General features: G+C 40.9%; 1 protein-coding gene and 1 long non-coding RNA gene across 10 annotated transcripts in view; one reads left to right on the forward strand and one right to left on the reverse strand.

The window, feature by feature from the left end:
• The window catches only part of LOC135290537 (zinc finger protein 532-like), a 33,601-nt gene extending 13,279 nt beyond the window's left edge, over nucleotides 1–20,322 (forward strand). For all 9 annotated transcript variants that reach the window (XM_064404463.1, XM_064404465.1, XM_064404464.1 and 6 more), the window contains 7 exons: nucleotides 3,132–3,313; nucleotides 6,156–6,332; nucleotides 10,374–10,536; nucleotides 13,935–14,213; nucleotides 17,612–17,724; nucleotides 18,065–18,212; nucleotides 18,463–20,322. In XM_064404463.1, the coding sequence (XP_064260533.1) occupies nucleotides 3,132–3,313; nucleotides 6,156–6,332; nucleotides 10,374–10,536; nucleotides 13,935–14,213; nucleotides 17,612–17,724; nucleotides 18,065–18,212; nucleotides 18,463–18,957 (1,557 nt within the window). In that variant the 3' untranslated portion in view covers nucleotides 18,958–20,322. The remainder of the gene's footprint in view (nucleotides 1–3,131; nucleotides 3,314–6,155; nucleotides 6,333–10,373; nucleotides 10,537–13,934; nucleotides 14,214–17,611; nucleotides 17,725–18,064; nucleotides 18,213–18,462) is intronic.
• LOC135290541 (uncharacterized) lies at nucleotides 6,180–13,936 on the reverse strand. The gene is made up of 2 exons (XR_010353303.1): nucleotides 12,898–13,936; nucleotides 6,180–6,558 (listed from the first exon to the last, which is right to left on the reverse strand). It is a non-coding gene; the product is annotated as an uncharacterized LOC135290541 (long non-coding RNA).
• Nucleotides 20,323–20,507: the final 185 nt, after the last annotated feature.

Below are 20,507 nucleotides of genomic sequence, written 5' to 3' on the forward strand. Positions count from 1 at the left end.
GATTTGCTGATGCTTATTGGTTGTAGATAGATTTTTTTTTTTCCCCATAATAAGCCCATTAGGTAACGTTCCATCTAAGGTCCAGCAGACCTTGCAAAAACCCGGTAGGTTTGGTACTGGAAAAGCAAGCAAGTAAGAAGGCGACAAGACAAAGCAGTTGGATGAGGGACAGAGAATAGGTTGGGAGGATGAGGCTAAAATAGAAATTGAAAGAGAACAAAGATAAAGTGATGTTCTCACTTTCAGAGTGTGAGGATTTTTGTCTTTATGGCCAAGTAAAGTAAATCTTTTGCCCTTCCCTTTCTCCCTCTGTCTGGTGCTTTTGCCCTGTTGCTGCTGAGTTTGCTCTCCATACACGTCCTTTAGGTACTGTTTATCCTGGTAATTTACTAAGGGAAAGCAATTGTGATGTTTACAGAATGTCCAAATGCAGCTGCATGGAGGTGGGGAGAGAAGTGTGGGTTCCCAGGTACTGCTGTTCAGGGGGAAGCCCCGGAGCTGCAGGAGCAGTTGGCATTGCCTGCTGCCTGTCAGGGTGTTTGTGTCTCCTCATGGAAACCTAGTCTGCTAAGCTGCAGGTTAAAAAAAAAACAACGGTGCAAGGCACTGGAGGAAAATAAGCTATTTTCATGTTCTTCTGTTTGAAAAGAACACTTAATAAATGTAGTTTTAAATGTTCTTTGTTGAAGTATCCTTTTACATCTTAATTACACATTTTTGTAGTCCTTTTCATATGTCAGGCAGCCGCTGGTTTTTTGTGTTGAGTTTGGTTGCATCCTGTAGGGGTAGTGTTTCCTGGAGAAAGGCTCTGTATAGGCATTTATTACTAAGTATGTTGCTGCTTTTTCATTAGATGTTACCTCTTGAGAAGCTTGTATGAGAAATACTCTGACTTGTTTTCCTTCTTAGTGCTTGGCACTGTCTTTTTGCTGTAAAACTGCCATTATTATGGGGGGAAGAAGACAGGGAAGTTAGATGAGATTGGTGCTTTTTCTTTGGAAGGAAGAAAGAATAAAAATAAAGAGTTAGATTTTGCAAACAAGTAATAGGAAAAAAGGTTATTTGCAGCTTACTATTCTTTCTAGTGTCCCATCTAATTGCTCCTGAAATGGAAAATGTATAGTTTTGTGTTTCCAGTGAGTAAGTAGCTGCTCTTATACTCCTGCTACGGAGGTAGAATGTTTTGTTTAAAATAAGCAATGGTAGAACAGTTTTATCAATGAAAATGCATTCACTATAAAGTTGTTACCTTTCTGTAATGTTTTATTGCCATTAATATTCCTGTTAAAGGAATATTGACCTAAAGGAATATTCCTGCTAGAGGAGTATTAATCCTGACTCACTGACAGGTTTCCTGGCTGAGTAAAACCCTCATCTACTTGCTGGGAGGAAAAGGTAGCAGATCTCGGTTAATGAATGTTAGTATTTCTCTTAGTTATAGATAGGAATATATAGCTCCCATGGAAACTACATAGCTCATTTCCCTTCATACTCAGCGTACGTGTGTATCTTTATTTTCCACCTCCACCATTTTTCCTTCTAACCCTTTTTTTTTTTCTGAAACTTTGACTTTAAATGCAGGCAGGTGATGATTTTCACAAACTGTGTTTTATTTTGGTGTGGGTTGGAATGAGAGAACTGGAAGTTAATGCCACCTTAAGCCCAAAATAAAATGGTAAGCAAACGTGCTGAATGTCAGAATTTCACAGTAGATGCTTCTTGTTCTACTGTACTCAGTTACAATTAAACATTTTCTGTACTCATTGATATAGCAGAGCAGGGGCCTTAACTATAAGAGCATTATTGGCATGTTGGGTCAGCAAATGAGTCTGGCAGCTTGCTGCAATATCAGGAAGATCACTGAGCTGGGGCTGGAGTGTTGTGTGGCTCTTTTGTGGCATCACATCCCGGTTTCCTTCAGAAGTCCTGCAAGCCAAAGGCTTTGGAAGGACTGTGAAACCTCCAAATGTTTCTGTTACTGGAATAAGTTCTGGTTTTCAGTTTTCTTACGTAATCAAATAATGCTTCAGATTCTCCAGTATTGTATTACAGCTTGTTAATACAGGAGTAGCCAAAGAGTGATTTGGGGAATGGTACTGAGCCCAGTAAATGTAGCACTTCTTGCTGGTCAGAGGGTTTTGCCATTATCTGAACTGAAGACAAAATTAACACCCCAAAACAATTCTAGTCAGTCTGAGGCTGTGAGTCCCTCACTTTTGGGCACTCTTTGGTCAATTAAGGCCAAGTTCAGTATTTGGCATTTAAAAGTGAATATTTCTGTGTGTCTCAATACAGCCTTGCTGCGTCCCAAAGGCTCTTAAGCAGGTGCCAGTTTGAAATCCCTGTAGACAGCTGAACTCAGGTAGAGCCTTGCAGGAGAGGAGTACATCTCCCCACGCTGAACACTATTGGGGGCTGGCAGGAATGCCAGTGGATGGCATGTTTTAACATGCTGTATATTTAATGGTTTGCATTTTGCCATCTTGCTGCGTCAGGACATTGGAGAACACTGTATGGAGACTGTGCTCAAACACACCAGGCCACAGGGCTCCCAGAGCGTTCATTTCAGGATTTCTTCATGCATATGTTAGTGAATAATTTATAATGCAGATCTGGAGATCTTTTTGTGGTCAATATTATTGCAGAGTGTGCACGTCGCTACATATGCCAGACTCTTAGAACATTCCTAAAAATGTGCAAATACATGTTCAGAAACATGTGTCATGAAGGAGTCTTGGGTTTGATTTTGAATCTTTGCAAGTCACTGGTGAGGTTCACAAGTCCCAAGCTATAAGAGACAATAGCAATAATCTGATTCTGGAGTTGTACGTAGGCCCCTTACACTATTAAGGTAATCAGGGAAGGCACCCGAGTATCATTTCTGTAAGCACGTGTATCTTCCGTGGTCAGTGGTGTAGGAAGGAGCTTTGTAGCCCAGAGTGCCAGTCAGCCTGGCTATCAGCACCTGCCTGCTCTGTCAGCAGGGCTTGTGTTTGTACTTGCCTACTACATTGGGTCCCATCCCACTTAGGACATTTAACCTTTATTTGCTATATTGCAGTGTTTGACTCAAGACGTTATGTAGAGCTGAACCAAACCTTTTGTCTCATCTATTCTGGTTTATCATTTAGAAGACATGCAATATCTGCCAGATGCTGCTTCCTAACCAGTGCAGTTTTGCATCACACCAGAGAATTCATCAGCATAAATCTCCATACACGTGTCCTGAATGTGGAGCAATCTGCAGATCTGTCCACTTCCAGACCCATGTCACTAAGAACTGCCTGCATTATACCCGAAGAGTTGGGTTTCGGTCAGTATAATGATTCCTTTTGCTGTCAATTTATGTATAATTTATGGGTTTTAATGTGGTTTTTCATAAGCACTGTTTGAACAATACCAGCTTCATGGGTTTAAGATTGTCATGGCAACAGTACTATTAGTACTGAGATTCTGGAATAAATACATTAGGATTCTGCTTTGTTTTGGGCATCCACTTTTGTGTATTATTAAATCAGAATATTAGCTAGTGTAACACAGATTCAGGAGAATTCAGATGCCTTATATTAATTTCAGGTTTTCAAAAACCTTCTTGAGTTTTTCCAAAGCATTGAATTTTAGATTGTTCTTTTTGGTGGAACAGTCATTGTCAGTACTTCGAGAATGTATGGTTGAGATGTTGATGAACATACTGCACCTGTCTGGTTGTTCTCTTTTCTGTGGCAAGTTAAGATTCCTTGACTTTATCACTTTACATCACTTGGAAATTGCCTTTCTCAAACAACCTTGTCTTTTGGCTCTCCTTTGTTACTCCTCAGTTTCCCTTTGACTTTTATATTTCCCTGTAATGGCAACTAACTGAGAAAATGGGGAGCAGAGGCATTTCATAGAAATGTTTCGTTTTGAAAGACTTGAAAAAATGCTTTCTGTTAGCATTTTCCTTGCACTTGAATGGCAGGCAGCACAGGAAGCAATCAGAAGAGCCACCTGTACCTCGAGCTTTGCTTAGCACTCCAAAAACATATCCACCCTGTCTGCCTGGAAAAATCTTACAGCAGGTAGCTCCTTCCATCCTTAAGGTGCCACAGTTCATTTTCCAGGAAGGCTGTGCAACCATCCCCTACGGGAAGAAAGCATTTTTACTGCATCAAGCCTCTGCTTTCAGCTTGAGTTCACTGCCTGACATAACTCCAAGCTCTTTCATTTCTTTGGGTTCTTTTCTTTTACCCTTTTCTCTCAAGCAGTAGTCTGTCTTGTCCTGCATGTCCTTCATCTGCTTCCTGCACTCCACTCTCTTCCCTCTAATTATGCCCCTTGGGTTTGTACAGGGAATCACCTCTAAAGACGCCTGGTCTGCCCCAGGAACACCAGCAGAATCCCCTTCACTGGGAATCTTAAGTCACTAAACTTGTCAAGATGTCTCATGAACATCTCATGCCACATTGAGTCAACAATTTCTTGATCTGGTGAGACTAAACCAAAGTCACCCAGGCAAGCAAAAGCAGTCTCTGGGAATGTTACTGTCTCCCTCCTTAGCCTCCTCAGCCACTCCTTAGAACTGTGGTGCTTTTGCCTAAGAAGCAGCATACCCTGTGCTGCCTTTCCACAGGGCCTCTGCCAAGAATTTCCCTTTGACTCCAGTGATTTAGGCTAGTTGTCTGCACTGAATCAGCTGAAAACTTCAGCCTGAAGTTTCACTGCATCCTGCCAAGGTGAAAGCAAGCAGCTGTAAGAATAGTCCCCAAGAGGAAAGCTTGGTCCTTAGGAGCTGTCTGATATACAATGGTGGATGCTGGGGGTCAGTTGTTATGTGGCACCACTAGAGAATAAAGTCAAGCATGGCACGGGAGGTGAAAACACCACCTCCCTCTCCAGAGGGACACTCAGGAGTAGACGTGTTACTGAGTGCATCACGCTGTGCACGGCTGTGAAGAAGTGCTCAGCTCTCTATGAGCACAGAAGCTCTTAACATGGCCAAAAAAGAGCAGAATAATCTGCTTTAGAGAATGCATTGCTAAGTGGAGACTAGATGGGTATAAACTCAATGAATATTATTAAGAGTGTAAATTAAATGCCCAAAAAAAGAATGGATGACATTTCATAAAATTCAAGGGTGATAAATTTTAAAAGTAAAATGGGATCCTTGAATTCAATGTAGAACTCTATTTCCTGCTTTATTGCTATCATCAGGGCAGTAAAACTATTGAAAAATTAAATTGACATTTATATGAAAACAATCATACTGCCATGATGGATGCTAAAATTAAAATTATGTAAGGGTGGAGTCCTTCTACATTTGAAGAGTTTATAAAAGTCTTACTGCAAAATACTGATCAATAAGAAATTGTCTCATTTGACAGGTAATTGCTTATTGCACTATGTTCTTGGGATGACTTGGGAGCATTTGCTACTGGAGATGTAGGGCATTAAAGGGGATCATTGTGTATAAAAATTCTTATGTTCTAATATTAATTCAATTTTTTAATCGTTTCATTTTAGAATAGATGCAGAAAGGTCACAAATTTTCGACACAGCAGAAGTATGTTTTTGAAAAATATTTTCTGAATTCCAATATTGTATATTGATCTGATAGTAGGGATTTGGTTTAGTTTTCCTGAGTTTCAATCCAAGTGCTGATTTGATTACACGTACAGAAAATCATTACCAGTGTATCTTCATTAAATCTAAACAAGGGAAATGGTGAAAATATTTTCCTTACTGGTTTTCCATTTGGTGGTAGTTTCTAAATTGCTGTGGTGTACTTTAAGCAATGCCCTGCATGTGATAAAAATGCATTCTGGAAAATCTCTTTCCAAATTTGCAGAGGATTTAAGTATTTTTTCTGCAATCAATAGAGCATTTGTCTGTCCACCCTTCTATCTGTTTTATTGTAATAACATCAAAATATGTTCTGACTTTATATCTCTTAGATTTTCAAATAACAATGTGTGAAATTTCTTTCCCCTTACTTTGTGATCCACAAATCACTGGTTATGTTGATTCTTACGGGCTTGTTTAAGTTGACAGAGAAATATAGTTTTATCCAGTTGTTATCCATGCGTGTTTCTCTCTTCCCTTTGCTTGACAATCCATGTTGATTATGTCCAGCACTGCTCAGGGCAGGCTGCACTGACTCTCCTCTGCTCTCTCTGCAGCTGCGTGCACTGCAATGTTGTGTACTCTGACGTGGCGGCACTCAAGTCTCATATTCAAGGTTGTCACTGTGAAGTCTTTTACAAGTGTCCCATCTGTCCCATGGCATTTAAGTCTGCTCCCAGCACACACTCCCATGCCTACACGCAACACCCGGGTATCAAGATAGGCGAACCAAAGTAAGCAAAATTCATCTTCTACTGCACTTGCCTGCATTTGAATGACCTGTGAAATTGCATTCTGTCCTGTAGGACACCTTGCAGGACACCTCTGACAGCCACCAGTTTGTCAGCCTGCTGGTGATGTGGGGTTTGTGTAGTGCTTTCAGGACTTTTCAGCTGGTAGTTCATTGGGCAAAGGTGACATTTCTCTGAATGCACTAGCAGGTCTTTTAAGCACTGCACGCTACAAGAGAGTGATTACAAAATGTAATTACACAAATGATTTGGACAGGTGGCCAGTGTTGCTCGTTCTCATGTTTTAATCTGCTTAGCTCATCTGCATTTTTACTGTGAATTAAAATAATGTGATTCCAAAAAGAGCTGCTAATTCTAATCAGTGCTTATGTGGTGATTTTCACAATGTGGTTGAGAAGTTGAGAAAAACTGTTTTATCTGTTTATATAAACTTTTTTCCAATAGGTAATCTCTTTCTGGCTTAAAGCAGAAGTGGTTTTGTTCTGTACTTAGGAAGGTTGCCCATAAAGATGGTGGTTTGCTGAAGGTAGTGACACAGGGTACAAGTGGGACTTGGCTTCAGGGTCTTTCTTTAAAGCTGTTGGACACTGTGGGGCTCTGCTGAAGGCAGCAGGGGCTGCAGAGTCTGTGTGTGCAGAGTCCTCCAGCCCTTGGGTGTGCACCTCTCTGAGCACCCCTTCTCCTCCATCTGCCTCTCCTCGCTGCTCGAGTGCTCTGTTGAGAGCAAACAGGGATTGAGCTGCATGTTTTCTCTGGGGCATGCACAGAGCACTGCATGGAACATGGTGACACAGACCATGGGAACAACCTGCAGGCTCGACAACACGGAAGGTGCCATGTGATGTAATAACCAGCATGCCTAAGAGCTCAGTTTCTCACTGTTTCTTCTAACATGTTAACAGCAGATTTTTTTTCTTTGTTCACACTTCCAGCAAAGCAAAATGGTAACAAACTTGCCATGTCTAATACCAAATGGAAGTAATTTCTGCTGTGTGGGAAATGATATATGTTTGAATTCAGGATGGTATCATCAGTCAGGGGCTGTGAGATACAAGCATTAAAAACTTTTTTCAGGTTCCCATAGTTCTTATTAGAGAAATCTAAAAGATTAAGATCACTGTTTGTATAAGATGCTACACATACAAAAAGTGAACTGTGCTTGGATCTGCCAAATTGTTTCTGATCAGGTTAATGAATTAAGTATTTTGCATTTTTTTTCCATACAGATGCACTTATAATTGCATTCCTCGATGAATTTACTTTGATGATAAAAAAATGAAATGAAATTTTATTACGTATCCGTAGTTGAGCACTCCTCTTAAGAAGTGGTGTTTCCTTTAAATTTGCCAGTTTTAATCACAGTGCTGCCCTAAATGCATGCAGAGTGACTGGTGGGATTTTCCCAGCCCTTGCAGCGTTCAGAGTTCTTGGCTTGCCTGGTTCTGAGCCGAGCTGACAGGCTGTATTTGAGGCAGTACATTCACATTTGGGTTATCTGTGCTGCATCATGGGGCACCCAGGCTGCATGACTGGCACCCACTGCAGGCCTGCCAGCCTCGTTCCTGACCCCAGGGGTGTGTGTGGCACAGTCCAAGGACTCTGGCCATGGCTTCAGCAGTGCCCCATGGCTTCTGAGGGACTCTGTAGTAGGTCACACTCCTCTGTTTACAGGAATTGGGCTCCTGGGGAATCTGGCTGCCTGCCCCTAGCATTTACTTGGAACTGTGTGATTTACAATTACATTACAGTTGCTGCAGAACAGATGCACTAAATTATTTGGTGTATGAAAAATGACTTTTCTATGCAGGGATTCTCAGTGGGATGAAATAGGATTGTTTTAATGTAGGGAAATGGATGGCTGTCTTGTCTTTCAACTCTGGGAAGCTCTATCCTGTAACATACTCTGAGCTCTGCTTTCCCAGAAAACTACCGAGGTGATCTTTTTTCAGTAAGCAGTGTCTAAGAATGGCACTAAGATATTTTTCATGGCTGATCTCTTTTTGAATACTGGAGAAATTCTTGTTCATCAAGACAAATTAGGGATATTTACGGTACTCTTGGTAAAAAGTGTATTATCCCACAAGTTCCTTTTTTTAAAGAAAAAAAAATTGGGAAGGAGGAATACTGTCCTCTAGCGCGGAAGCTTTCCAAATGCTAAATGTCTTTTATGTGACTGAAAGTATTTTCCTGTTGAGATAACACTTGTATTTATTCCAAGATAGTACATGAATTTGCTAAACAGATTTTTAGGAAGTGAAAAGGCCATGTGGCTGCTTTGGTGTGTACTGTGGGGCAGAAGCACTGCTGAGTAACAGGCCTGGGAGTGGGATGGGAGGGGAGGGGATGGGATGGGATGGGATGGGATGGGATGAACTGCCTGACTTATTCCAGCATCCCTGTAAATGACATCCTGTGGAAGCACAACTGCCTTTAAGCTTTAAACAGCATTTTAGGCAGTTGCATGTTAAACACTGACTACTTCAATTAAATTTTAACAAACCAAATCCAGCATACATGGTTGCATGTATGTTCTTAAGGATTGAAAATCATGTTTTTGCTGTGTCTGAAGGAAATACTCCAGGTGTGTATAGTCATAACTCATACTGTGAGGTGTGTTGGTATGAATTTAAGTGAGTACAGTCTTTGCCCAGAGACTTGTCTGAAATTCAGATCTTTACCAGATAGTTCTGCTTCTGTGAAGGCAGGGTGTAAAGTACTTTAGCTGCCACAGAAAATACAGAGATTCAGCTCGTAGTGTTTTTAGAGAGTTACAGTTTTTATATGTGATCAATTCAGAAAGAAGTTCTACAAATCTCCAGATCTGCAGTGAAGGGTTCACCACAGAAAGCAGGACAGCATTACATTGATCATCAGAGGATGCTGTGTAAATAATACATTTATCTTAGCATGTGTGAGAAACTGGGACCCCTTGACAGCACAAAAACAAAGTCTTTCCCAGTTAATATGAAGAAATGTATTGTTTTTCATTTGGAGTTACAGGACAGCTTGGACATGGAAGCAATGCCCATGTTCTTGTCATCTCCAAACAGTGCAGAGTGATCCCTAGAGCTCTGGAGCAATGCACTATCAATGATAATTACTTAGAGGGATACAGAAAGGAGTGGGAGCGTTTATGTGGCTAATGAGAAGATTTAGCACTTTAGCAGGTAGGAGGGTTTGAGCGTGGTTGTTTTTGTAAGTGGAAGTTACTCTTAAAGATGGGAAGTGCCTGTTGCTGTACTGAGAGCCTGTGGTTGGGTTTCTTTTATTTTAGCTAAACTTTCTCTGCAACACTACAGATTACATGGCTTAGATTTCTCTCTTATCTCATGATCTGTGGTTAGAAAACTGCTGTAAGAACAGGAGGCTGGGGGACCTATGTTCAAAAGTCACATGTGTTCCAAGAAAGGAAGCTTTTGGTGGTGTCTACATTTCTGTGACAAATTCATCAAGGCATGGAATGGCAGATCAGGGAAATCCCATCCTGCACTGTTGGAGCTTCAGGGCATTGACAGAGTCTAGGTTTGGCATTCAGGAGCATCAAAGCCATGAAGACTGCCAAAAACGTATATATCTTGTGTTGTGGTGTGACAGCAATAATCTTGAAGTACATTACTAACTAGGATTGAATTAATCACTCCCTGGCAATGTACTGCATATACAATATACAGGTTTGTAACCTGGAGCAAGGATATTAGCCTTTATCTACAATGTGAGTTCAGAAACTGAAGGTGTTAAACTGTCAGAGTATCCTGAGCAGATATTGCTGTTGTATCTGTAACTGGCACACGCTGTTGTTTTCTGGCTTCTTGTTTGCACTTTTAATTTTTTTTCTATTTTTCTGTTTCTCCCATAGTTTGAAATTGGAGCATGTGTTGAATTAGTTTAACTTTTTTCAGGCAGTGTGAAAGGATTGCTTAAACATGTCAGATGTTTCTGTGATGAGAAAAAAAGTTAACGTCATGATTCTTGCAAATAGATCATCAACATGACTGACACTGTTTATTGTGCTTCTGTTTTTAGAATAATATATAAATGCTCTATGTGTGACACTGTGTTTACTCTACAACCTTTGCTCTATCGCCACTTTGATCAGCACATTGAAAACCAGAAGGTGTCTGTTTTCAAGTGTCCAGACTGTTCTCTTCTATATGCACAGAAACAGCTTATGATGGATCATATAAAGGTGTGTAGGCATCTTCTCTTGTTTCCTTCACAATACCATTTGTCATGCAATACATGCTGTGAGAACGTGCTGTAAAAAGGCATGGAATAACAAGACTGCTGAGACAGATGTTAATAATTCTGAGGGGGTAATTTGTGAATGTTGTGCTCAAATATTAAAATTTTATATTTTGTCTGGTCTTCAGCATATCTGTGATGACTGAGTTTTTCTGTAAGAATATTGATTTTGGTATACTGGGAATATCTCAGTAAGTCCAATCCTAACAAATACTGAGTTTTATTTACAGTATTCTAAGTATTATTCCAATTGTTAGGAGCTGAGAGTGCTGAGTGCGTCACAAAATCAAATTCACCAGGAAGCAGTATGTTGCTAGATGTAGAGGTTACCTGTGTTATATGAACTTGAATGTGTGTGCTTTGAACGAAACTCCAGTGGATTTCCTCATAAACACCCTTAAGGGTTAACGATTCACCGTGATCCTGGTTGGAAGGATCAGCAGCCCCCTGGCTATCATTTGTTAGCTGTGTGTTTGACACAGACTGTTACCTCATGTCACACACACCAAAGCTGAGGTTTTTCTGCCTTATTAATCCCTGGTGCCTGAACACAGAATGGGACTGTGGAGCTCACTGCACTTCTCTGGCAGTGACACAATTTCTGAGTACTATTTCTCTACCGCAGAGTGAAAAACCAGACATCTTTTTGGCTGCTAAAACCATCATTTTGCATTTTAGTCCCAACAATAGCACTTGTAACCACAGAATTCTTTGAAGTAGTGTCGAAAATAAGATCACAAGTCTTGAAAAAAACAGGTGGTCTTAAAGCCAGTCTTCAGCTTGAGGAAGAGATGAGGGAAAGGCTGAGCCAGGATGTTCAGAAATACAAGGACTGGATATTTGCTTTGTTTCTGAACTAGTAGCACTAGTTCTTGCATGTTTACTGCAAGATATTGTAGATGCTCCTCTCATGCAGCAATGCAAAGCTCTGATTTCTGTTTCCTTTGATCTACTCAGATGGTTGGGGTTTTTTTACTAAATAGGCAAATTCTGTGTAGTCTTGTTTCTGTAATTAGTTTTTCCTGACTCAGATGTTACTGGAAATGTATTGTTATGTCTGTACACAAGTACTTCTGTAAGACCTGAAGACAACACTTTCAGGAGCTCAATCTGACCACAGTTAGGGCCAGAAGCTATCTTTACAGAAATTGGGGTGCTTAGCATCTCACATTTCAAAGTTATGCTCAGTTACTTGGGCACTACTTAACTTCTTTGGCTTTAGTGTTCCATGACAGTATTTGAACTTGCAACCAGTGGGGTTTTAGCATGATTCACTATAAATGATTCAGACATTTTTGAGACTAAAATTAGAGGATTAATCAATGCATAGGCAGTAGCAGTATTGCAGGTTTTGCATTTAGGATGTGTGTATAGCAGTAGGGACTGGAGCAAAGCAGTGTCAATTGGAATTCAGCTAAGCGGGACTGAAAAAACCAGTAATAGGTTATAGATAAAAGCAGAAAAGGATTCAGGGAGAGGACAAAAGCACAAAAGGACTCCCTGAGTATGAGTGCCAGACAGAGGCAGAGCTCAGCTGCACAGACAGTAATGGTTTGGTATGGCTAGACATAAACCATCAAGACAGAGACAGACCTGGGTGAAAGTAGGACAGAAAGGGACAAAAGGAAGCTCAGGAGGAGATTATTTAAAGCTACAGAAAATAACCCAGAATAACTCCCGCAGATGCCGGTATTTCTTGATGGCAAAGTGTATGTCTTATTTTCCTGTAATGACTCACTACAAGAAAATTTCCAGCAGCCAGTGAGAGAAGACGGTGAAGGACTTGCCTGCCCCAGCCTGGCCTGGCCTGGAGGTCACTGAGACTCCATACTGTGCTTTAATGCTCTTGGTGTAGTTTCAAATAAGAAACCAAATTTCAAGTATTGTATTTACAAGACATTTGGAAAGTTGAGCACTAAGGTTTTACATGCTGACAGGTTAGGCTGGAATGGAATCTCCAGGTCAGCTTCAGTTGCATAAGAGTACAGGAACCTCGTTTCCTGCTCCCCTGTGCAGTCGGGTACTAAAGCCAGCCTCCTCCTTTACTACACAGCTGCACTTGGTTCTTAGTTGTTGGTCCTGTGCACTTTGCTTTTTATTAACAGTTATGGGGGGTTAATTACTGGCTTTTCTGCTGTTTAAAAGCTGTTAAATCAAAGAACACGTTCTACTGATGAGGCTGATATTTGCTCTAGAGCCAGTGGTAGTCCCAAGAGCCAGAGTATTTACAAAAGAACTTGTTGCTGGAGTATCACATTGATACTCCTGTATTCCCAGAATCAAGAATGGATTGAATGGGTTTTACCTGAAGGAAAAGTAATTCCGTTTGGGCTGATTAAATGTATCCTCCAAGAGGGTTATAGAAAGGGTCAGTAGGTGACAGGATCAGAACACCGTCCTGGTAAAGGACAAGCCTTCCAGACATGAGACCTCAATTGTGGGTCCCTGTTCAGCAGTGGATTAGCTCTGTGCTGCAGTCTCCCTGCTGGCCCACAACCCTCCTCATTGTTGCTGTGTCCACGTCCATGCATGGAACTCAGACACACAGCTGAAGCCCCCCAGCCCTTTCTGAACCAGTGTTGGAAGGCTCAGGTGTCACACCAGTGCTCTACACTGGTTTGGAAATGGGGACTGGGGGAAGAATGAGTTCTTCCCTTCTTACTGACCATCGACTTAAAGTGCAGACATAAGTCCCCGAGGAAAGCTTCCCACCCAGGAGCTCCAGGGGCTGGAGAACAGCTGCTCAGACCCCCCTGACTTGCTCTGGGGCCCTGTATGCCCCACACACCTTGCCCCACATTACCTAGCAAGGTAGCCCTAAATGAGTGTGCTCATAACCTGGCTAGAGAGTAAGGCTGGCCTTAACCTCAGCCTCAACATAAAATGTTAATAAATTACATAGCCGTGTGATGTTTCCAGAGTTGGCTTATCTTATTTACCAATATGCCAAGTCAACATTTGGTCAGTTAAAACACTTTTCCTTCTTGGAAAACTCCAGTCTCATAGTCTGAAATGAGGATGCTCAACTAACATGTCGGGTAAGTAAAGCAAGAAATTAAACTTAACATAAAGTACTTCTTGACCCCTTTTTTCCTCCCTGCTAAACCACAACTTAAACTTAACCTCCAAAGTAAGTCTCTTATTTTTTTTGTGTGAAAATACCTACATACGGTGTCAATTATTGTTCGGGCATGCTAGGTCTTGCCTTTACTTAATCCTGTTTCTTTACAAATGTGATCTGATGATAATAGTATGCCAAAGAAGTAACTGAAGACTTTTGGTTAAGTACAGCTGTGTATGTCTATGTCAGTTTCGTACCTTTTTCTCTCTTTTTTATTATAGTCTATGCATGGAACTTTGAAAAGTGTTGAGGGGCCACCAAACCTGGGGATAAATCTGCCTCTCAGTACTAAACCCACAACTCAAAACTCAGCCAGTCACAACAAGGAGGACACAAAATCTCTCAACGGAACAGAAAAGTTGGAGAAGAAATCTCCTTCTCCCATAAAGAAAGCAGAACTTAAAAAAGTCACTAGTCCTGGCTGGACATGTTGGGAGTGTGACAGGCTCTTCACTCAGAGAGATGTTTACATCTCCCACATGAGGAAAGAACATGGAAAGGTAAAGGAATATATTCAGTACAAAAAGGTGAATTAAACCTGAAAGGTGAAGTATTTGTTTCTAAATACTTTTCTAAATTTCTTTTTGAAAAGAATTCCTTTAAGTCCCATTATTATTATTCATTGTTCTTATATCTGTTTCATCTTTTTTGCTTTGTCTGCTTAGTTTATTTCAGTTTCCACATCATTCTATTGAGAAAATCATTTGTAGGCTTGTTCATTCAGTACCAAATTTTTTTCAAGATGGAAAGAGTGAGAGATATTGCTGTATTTCATCCAAGCCATCTAATCTGTTCCAGGTTCTGATTTCTTCTTTGTGCCTTCTCAGTTCCCTCTCTTTATGGTGGTGTGGTGAATGTGGCAGTGCTGGAGTAACAGTTGGACCCAGTCTTAAAGATCTTTTCCAGCTCAAACAATTTGATTCTGTTCTGTTCTGAAGCTCAGTGCCTGTTAGCCTCAGGGAGTGGAGACTCAGTCATGTTTTACTCATCCAGTGAGTGCCAACTGGTGTTTCATTTAAAGGCAGACACATTCCACAGTTGAGCTGTTGCTCTAATCTGACAGTTAAGAGTTCAGCCGAGTTAACAAGTTAAATTTTATATTTAAAGCACCTGAATTTGAGCTATCTTACTTAAAATGGATTGAAAGTGAAATGTGGGAATGTTGCATCCTCATGTCAGCAGAGAGACTGTTTGATGTTCTTCCTGTGTTCAGCAGCACTTCAGTTAAAGGAAATTAAAAAGACAGGCAGGCAGGAAGGCAACAGTGACCCTGCCTAGCTGTGGCAGGCTCCAGCCCCTTGCTGACATGTGGCAGCCACGGCCAAGCCAGTCTTCACCTTTGCTGTGTGCCGGTGGCAGTGCTCTGACTCCTTCCTCAGCTGGGAACCAGGCAGCTAAACTGATGTACTGTGCTGCACTGCAGCAAAAGAGCAGGACTGGCAGGGATAATAGGCTGATTTTGTCTAAGTGGAGGAGAACCACTCTACGTGAAAATCCGTAGTTATCGGGATTCTAATGCGCTGTAATAAATGATTGCACATTTCCAGAGGTTTCTATTACAGTTATTATCTCTAAATCTGTTCTGCAAATTATTTTATTCTGTTTATAAACGTTTTATGGAAAAGCTGAAAATACTGGACTATTGAGTGTCATCTTCAATTTTCTTAGGACAACTTCAAGCAAATAGCACCCCAGCATCATTGCCTCCAGTAACTCCCACCCCATTCCTTCAGCTTCCTGCTGCCCAAATATTAACTCAGCAGAGCTTTTACTGGCAATCAGAAATGCATTAAGATCAAATGCATTGTACATTTATGCGATTCTTAAAAACAAAGCAGCACAACCTCCCAATGAAACTGTCACTTCACAGTGAACTAGAGAGTGATATTCAGTCTGCTTCCATCCACAGCAGAGTAGCCAAAGGCATGTAAAAGAAGGTTAGTCACATATCAATAATGCTTTTTAAATATTAGCTTTAAATCTGTGTCTTCCTCTCTCTGATATTTATGTGCAATGTTACCTCAAAAATAGCCCTTATTGTGGAATACTAGATAATTGTTGCACTCAAATCCTGGCCTGAAGACCTCTTTGATTGCTTCCATTCAGGTGCTGGTTATTATCCCCATTCAAGCAGTTCCTTGAATAACACATGAGGCACACAGATACTAAAATGAACAGAAATACAATTCCATGTCTTTCAGAAATGGGGGATAGAGACCAGGTGCTACATTCCTTCCCAACCTGTCAAAATTTTTTGTAATTGTTAGCTGTCAAAAAGACTATGTTGAAAAACTAAACTTTTACTATAGAGAGAATAGGAATGAGCATAAGATAACCAAGTATGTGATATGGATCTAATAAATAGAGGAACTACTTTATAGTCTTATTTTCTTAAGAATGATAGGTGTGGGTTAAATGCTCTAAAATGATCCTTTCAGAATGATTGTTAAAACTGTAATTAAGCGATGAATGCGTTATTCACAAAATCCATTGTCATGCAAGGTATATGAAAATACTAGTTTCAAACTTCTGACTTCTGCTTTTGCAGGACCAGAGTGAAAGAGCTGTAACCTGTAGCTGATCCCAGGCTGGATTAGGCAGAGGTATTCATAGGAGAGGTATTGCTATGTATATCCCCTTTGCACAGATCCTTAAGGTTCCAGCCCTTACTGGGAACTGTCTATGCAGACAGATTCACATGTTCTGATCCTCTCATGAGGCTCCTGGGTGAAGGGAGTCAGCTGTAGGGTAGGAAATTTTGTAGCCACCTTGGTGTGATTCTCTGCCTGATCTTAAAAGTGCTGCCAAAAAAAAAGTTACCAGCCCAGACAAAGGAGGGTTCTAACAAGCCTGTGTGAAACTGGATCATGTGTGTCTACCTTCCACCAGGCAGCCATCTGCTGAGCTCCTTGGACTTGTGTGCAGGTGTGTTTCTGTGAAAGGGCAGACGTTTTCTAAGTAGGAATTACCAACTCCAGCTTAGTCACTGACCATCCTCTTCTGTCAAGATGAGATGCTGTACAACACATCATGCTGCACTTAATTACAGAACTAATTTTTCAGTTCTTTTTTGTTTGGCTGCCATTGTAGAAACCAGTGCATCCAAAATCCTGTTTGGGTCTCTATCTTGAGTCTCCCCAAGGAATTCAGAACAAGTGTGGGGTCACAGCTGGCTACCCCACACAGTGCCCCCAAGTCCTGCTGAGCATCATCCTCCTCCTGCTTTTCTGACCACGGGCTTGATGCTTCTGCTCAGTGCCACACAGCTATGGTGTGTGACTGCTCCAGCCCTTCTCAATTTCTTCCTTTACTTTCTCCTTCCACTTGACCAGCTGCAACATCAGCCCCTCAGAATTCCCCAAACAGATGGCCGTCAAGTTGGCATCAGATCATGCCGCTCATTTTGTCATGACCGTCCTGAACCCTGGTAGTGTGTCAATGTCTGTGAGATTCAAGTTTGGTCCTTCTTCTGTGCTCTTCACCACTCTCTGTATGTGGCTGAGGAGCTCCTAGTCAGCAGCTGAGGACATGGCTTGGTGATAGGAAGGGAAAGCATCCTGCTGCCTTTACTGATCCAGAAATAGTCCTCTGATCTTCTGTGTTTCTTTGGTGTAAGAAGTTCTCTTCATCCACTGTCCATGACACCAGTTTACAGCTGGAGACAGGGGTGTGTGTATGTGTGTGTGTGTGTGTGTGTGCAGCTCATGGGGGCCACACTGACCCCCATGAGGGGGTCCAGCTCTGACTTGTACAGTGTTGTTGAAGAGGGGGTGTATGTGAAGTACAGTACCAAACATGGGTAAGTGATGTTTCTTTCCTGTTTATCAGAAGGTTCAACACATGCACCACTTTTACTCAGCTTTTTTAATGAAAGTTTTTCTCTTCTTCTTTTTTAAAGCAAATGAAGAAACATCCTTGTCGGCAATGTGACAAATCTTTCAGTTCGTCCCACAGTTTATGTCGGCACAATCGTATCAAGCACAAAGGCATTAGGAAGGTTTATACGTGCTCGTAAGTTCTGGTTTTATTTATTTAGGAATGGAATACAAAGACCATTGTTAGTTGCACATCTTTCCTTAACTGTGGAAAAGCCAGTGTCCCATTCTTTCAGATGCCCAGGACAGGCCAAATCAATTACCTATCCTGCCTGCAGAAACATGTCAGGCTCCTGAGAGGGCAGTGTGTCAAAGTCTACAGTCCGAAATTGGCTGAGCTGAGAGTTCACAGTTCCACTTTGGGGAACCTGGTTTTCAGGAGACTCTCAAATACACAACCACTCTTCCAGTCTACAAAAGGCACTTGTTAAGCATGACACTTGAATGTTTGTGTGTGTGTGTGTTCTTATCTGCAGGCACTGCCCAGATTCGAGACGTACTTTTACCAAGAGGTTGATGTTGGAAAAACATATTCAGCTGATGCATGGCATTAAAGACCCTGATGTGAAAGAAATGACTGAATCTACCAATATGGAAGAAAGGGAAGTAAAAGAAGACACAAAGGTAAGCACTTAGAAGACTCATTCAATCACTGAGAATTAATTTTTTTGGGTATATATTCAGGATCTTTAAGTAAATACAGGTACTTCAATGCCATAAATGTCTCATCTTCTGTGAAATAGAGCCCCAAAAGGATGGTTTATCAGAGTTGTTTTAGAATTTGCCAAGGGAAAGGTTCTGACATTTGCAAGTCACAAATAGTTATGAAAAGAACTGCATATTTATGCTTACACCATTTCTGTCTCTTTGTTAGGTTCCTAGTCCAAAGCGTAAATTGGAAGAACCTGTAATGGAGTTCAGACCTCCACGAGGTGCAATCACTCAGCCATTAAAGAAGCTGAAGATAAATGTTTTTAAAGTTCACAAGTGTGCAGTTTGTGGCTTTACAACAGAAAATCTTCTCCAGTTTCATGAACATATTCCTCAGCATAAATCTGACGGCTCTTCGTATCAATGCAGGGAATGTGGACTCTGCTACACATCTCATGTGTCCCTTTCCAGACACCTCTTCATTGTACATAAGCTGAAGGAGCCTCAGCCAGTATCAAAACAGAATGGGTCTGGGGAGGATAATCAGCAAGAAAACAAACCCAACCATGAGGATGACTCTCCCAACAGTGTGGCATCAGACAGAAGATGCAAAGTGTGCGCAAAGACTTTTGAAACTGAAGCAGCCTTAAACACTCACATGAGAACACATGGCATGGCCTTCATCAAGTCCAAAAGAATGAGTTCAGCTGACAAGTGACCAGACTGTTTGGGATGATGAAATCTCACTCCACATTGGAATACTAATGACATTTTTGCTACAGAAAGTTCAAGGTATAATAATGTTAACAGTACTGTTCAGGCTGTTGCAATATATTCTGCATAAAAGTGTCCCCTTCACCTCATTGTCTATACCCTCAGAAGCATTGAAGCAGTATTTGAGTTGAAAAATGTCTGTATATATTTAAACTAATAATTTTTATACTCTTTGGTTATGTGTTTGTATCAGTATCTAGTGGAAAAATTGGGGGTTTTTTTGGTTATTTTCTGTTCTTTTGTAGTAAGTTTCTTTAAAACAGAGTTCTGAATGCCAGGGCAGTTCCTTAGGTTCTCTTAAACTGGTTTTTGAATGCTTCTGAAAGAAAGTTTAGCTAAAGGAAGATTAGCATCAGGAGGGAGGTGCTAGGAGGGGAGAGGAGAGAGGAAGCAAGCTAAGGGGAGATTTTAAATTCTAAAGAACTTGGACCTCCAGATGTCTAAGGAAGCTTTTAAACTTTTTCTTACAAAATATATTATAACAAAAGACAACAGTACCACTGCATGTGTAAAATAAAGTGCTGGTTTTTAGGTGGCAACACCAGAACAGGTGCAGAACCCCTGGAATGGTAAAGTACTTTTGAAGAGTATAAATGCACAACTCTGAGTATCATGAAGTGACATTTTTAGGTCACCAGGTGCTTGTGATCAAAGCTCAAATTGTTACAAATGGGCTGGGCTGCTCTGGATTTAAGAAATAAGATGTAATTAGAGGAATAGGTTTATAATGATGATTTTTTTTTTGTAATGTAATTTATTAAACATATAGAAGTGAGTACACAGCATTATGTATCTTCCTTGCTGGTTATTGAAAGGAAATAGTTGACCCTTGCTGCAGGGGTTGGGATTTGCCAGCTCCACATGATCATGCCAAAAGTTCTGGTGCTCAGTGTCACACACAGCCACAACTGGGAAGGAGCCCCAAGCCAGGAGGACTGGGGCTTGCAGCTTTAGCACAGGCCCTGCAGAGCTCGGCCAGACATTGCAAACTCCTGTCCAGCACCACTAGTTTTGCTTGCACAAGTACAAAAAGGTACCATACTGTCCCTTTCAGATAGAGTTCTCTGTGAGAGTATATTTTTAGTTTGTTTTTGCATTTTATACCTTGTATGTAACCCTACAAAAAAAAAATTTTGTACTTTTTTTTAAAACTAATTGTGTATATATAGGTAGCTGCATGATAAACAGTAGTAATTGTTGGGTTCCTTAAAAGTCTTGCTGCTGTCAGATGTTACTATACACTATGTCCATTATGACTGTATTAAACACATTTCATATGTAAATAAATATGGCGCATTTTGCCCCAAAAGATTTGTGAGATTCTGTTATTTATCATTAAATTCTAATAGTTTTAAAATTTGAAGTGTTTAAAAAAATATGGGTCCTCTCAGCCGTCTCTGTAAAACTTAATCATTCTGGAAATTGTTTGTCAGATACATTAATTCTGCTCTCTCCATCCTCATTCCTAATTTGGCTCCTGGGTAGATGCTTGTT

This window comes from Passer domesticus, chromosome Z, assembly GCF_036417665.1.
Source record: "Passer domesticus isolate bPasDom1 chromosome Z, bPasDom1.hap1, whole genome shotgun sequence".
In the NCBI taxonomy this organism is placed as follows: Eukaryota; Metazoa; Chordata; class Aves; order Passeriformes; family Passeridae; genus Passer; species Passer domesticus.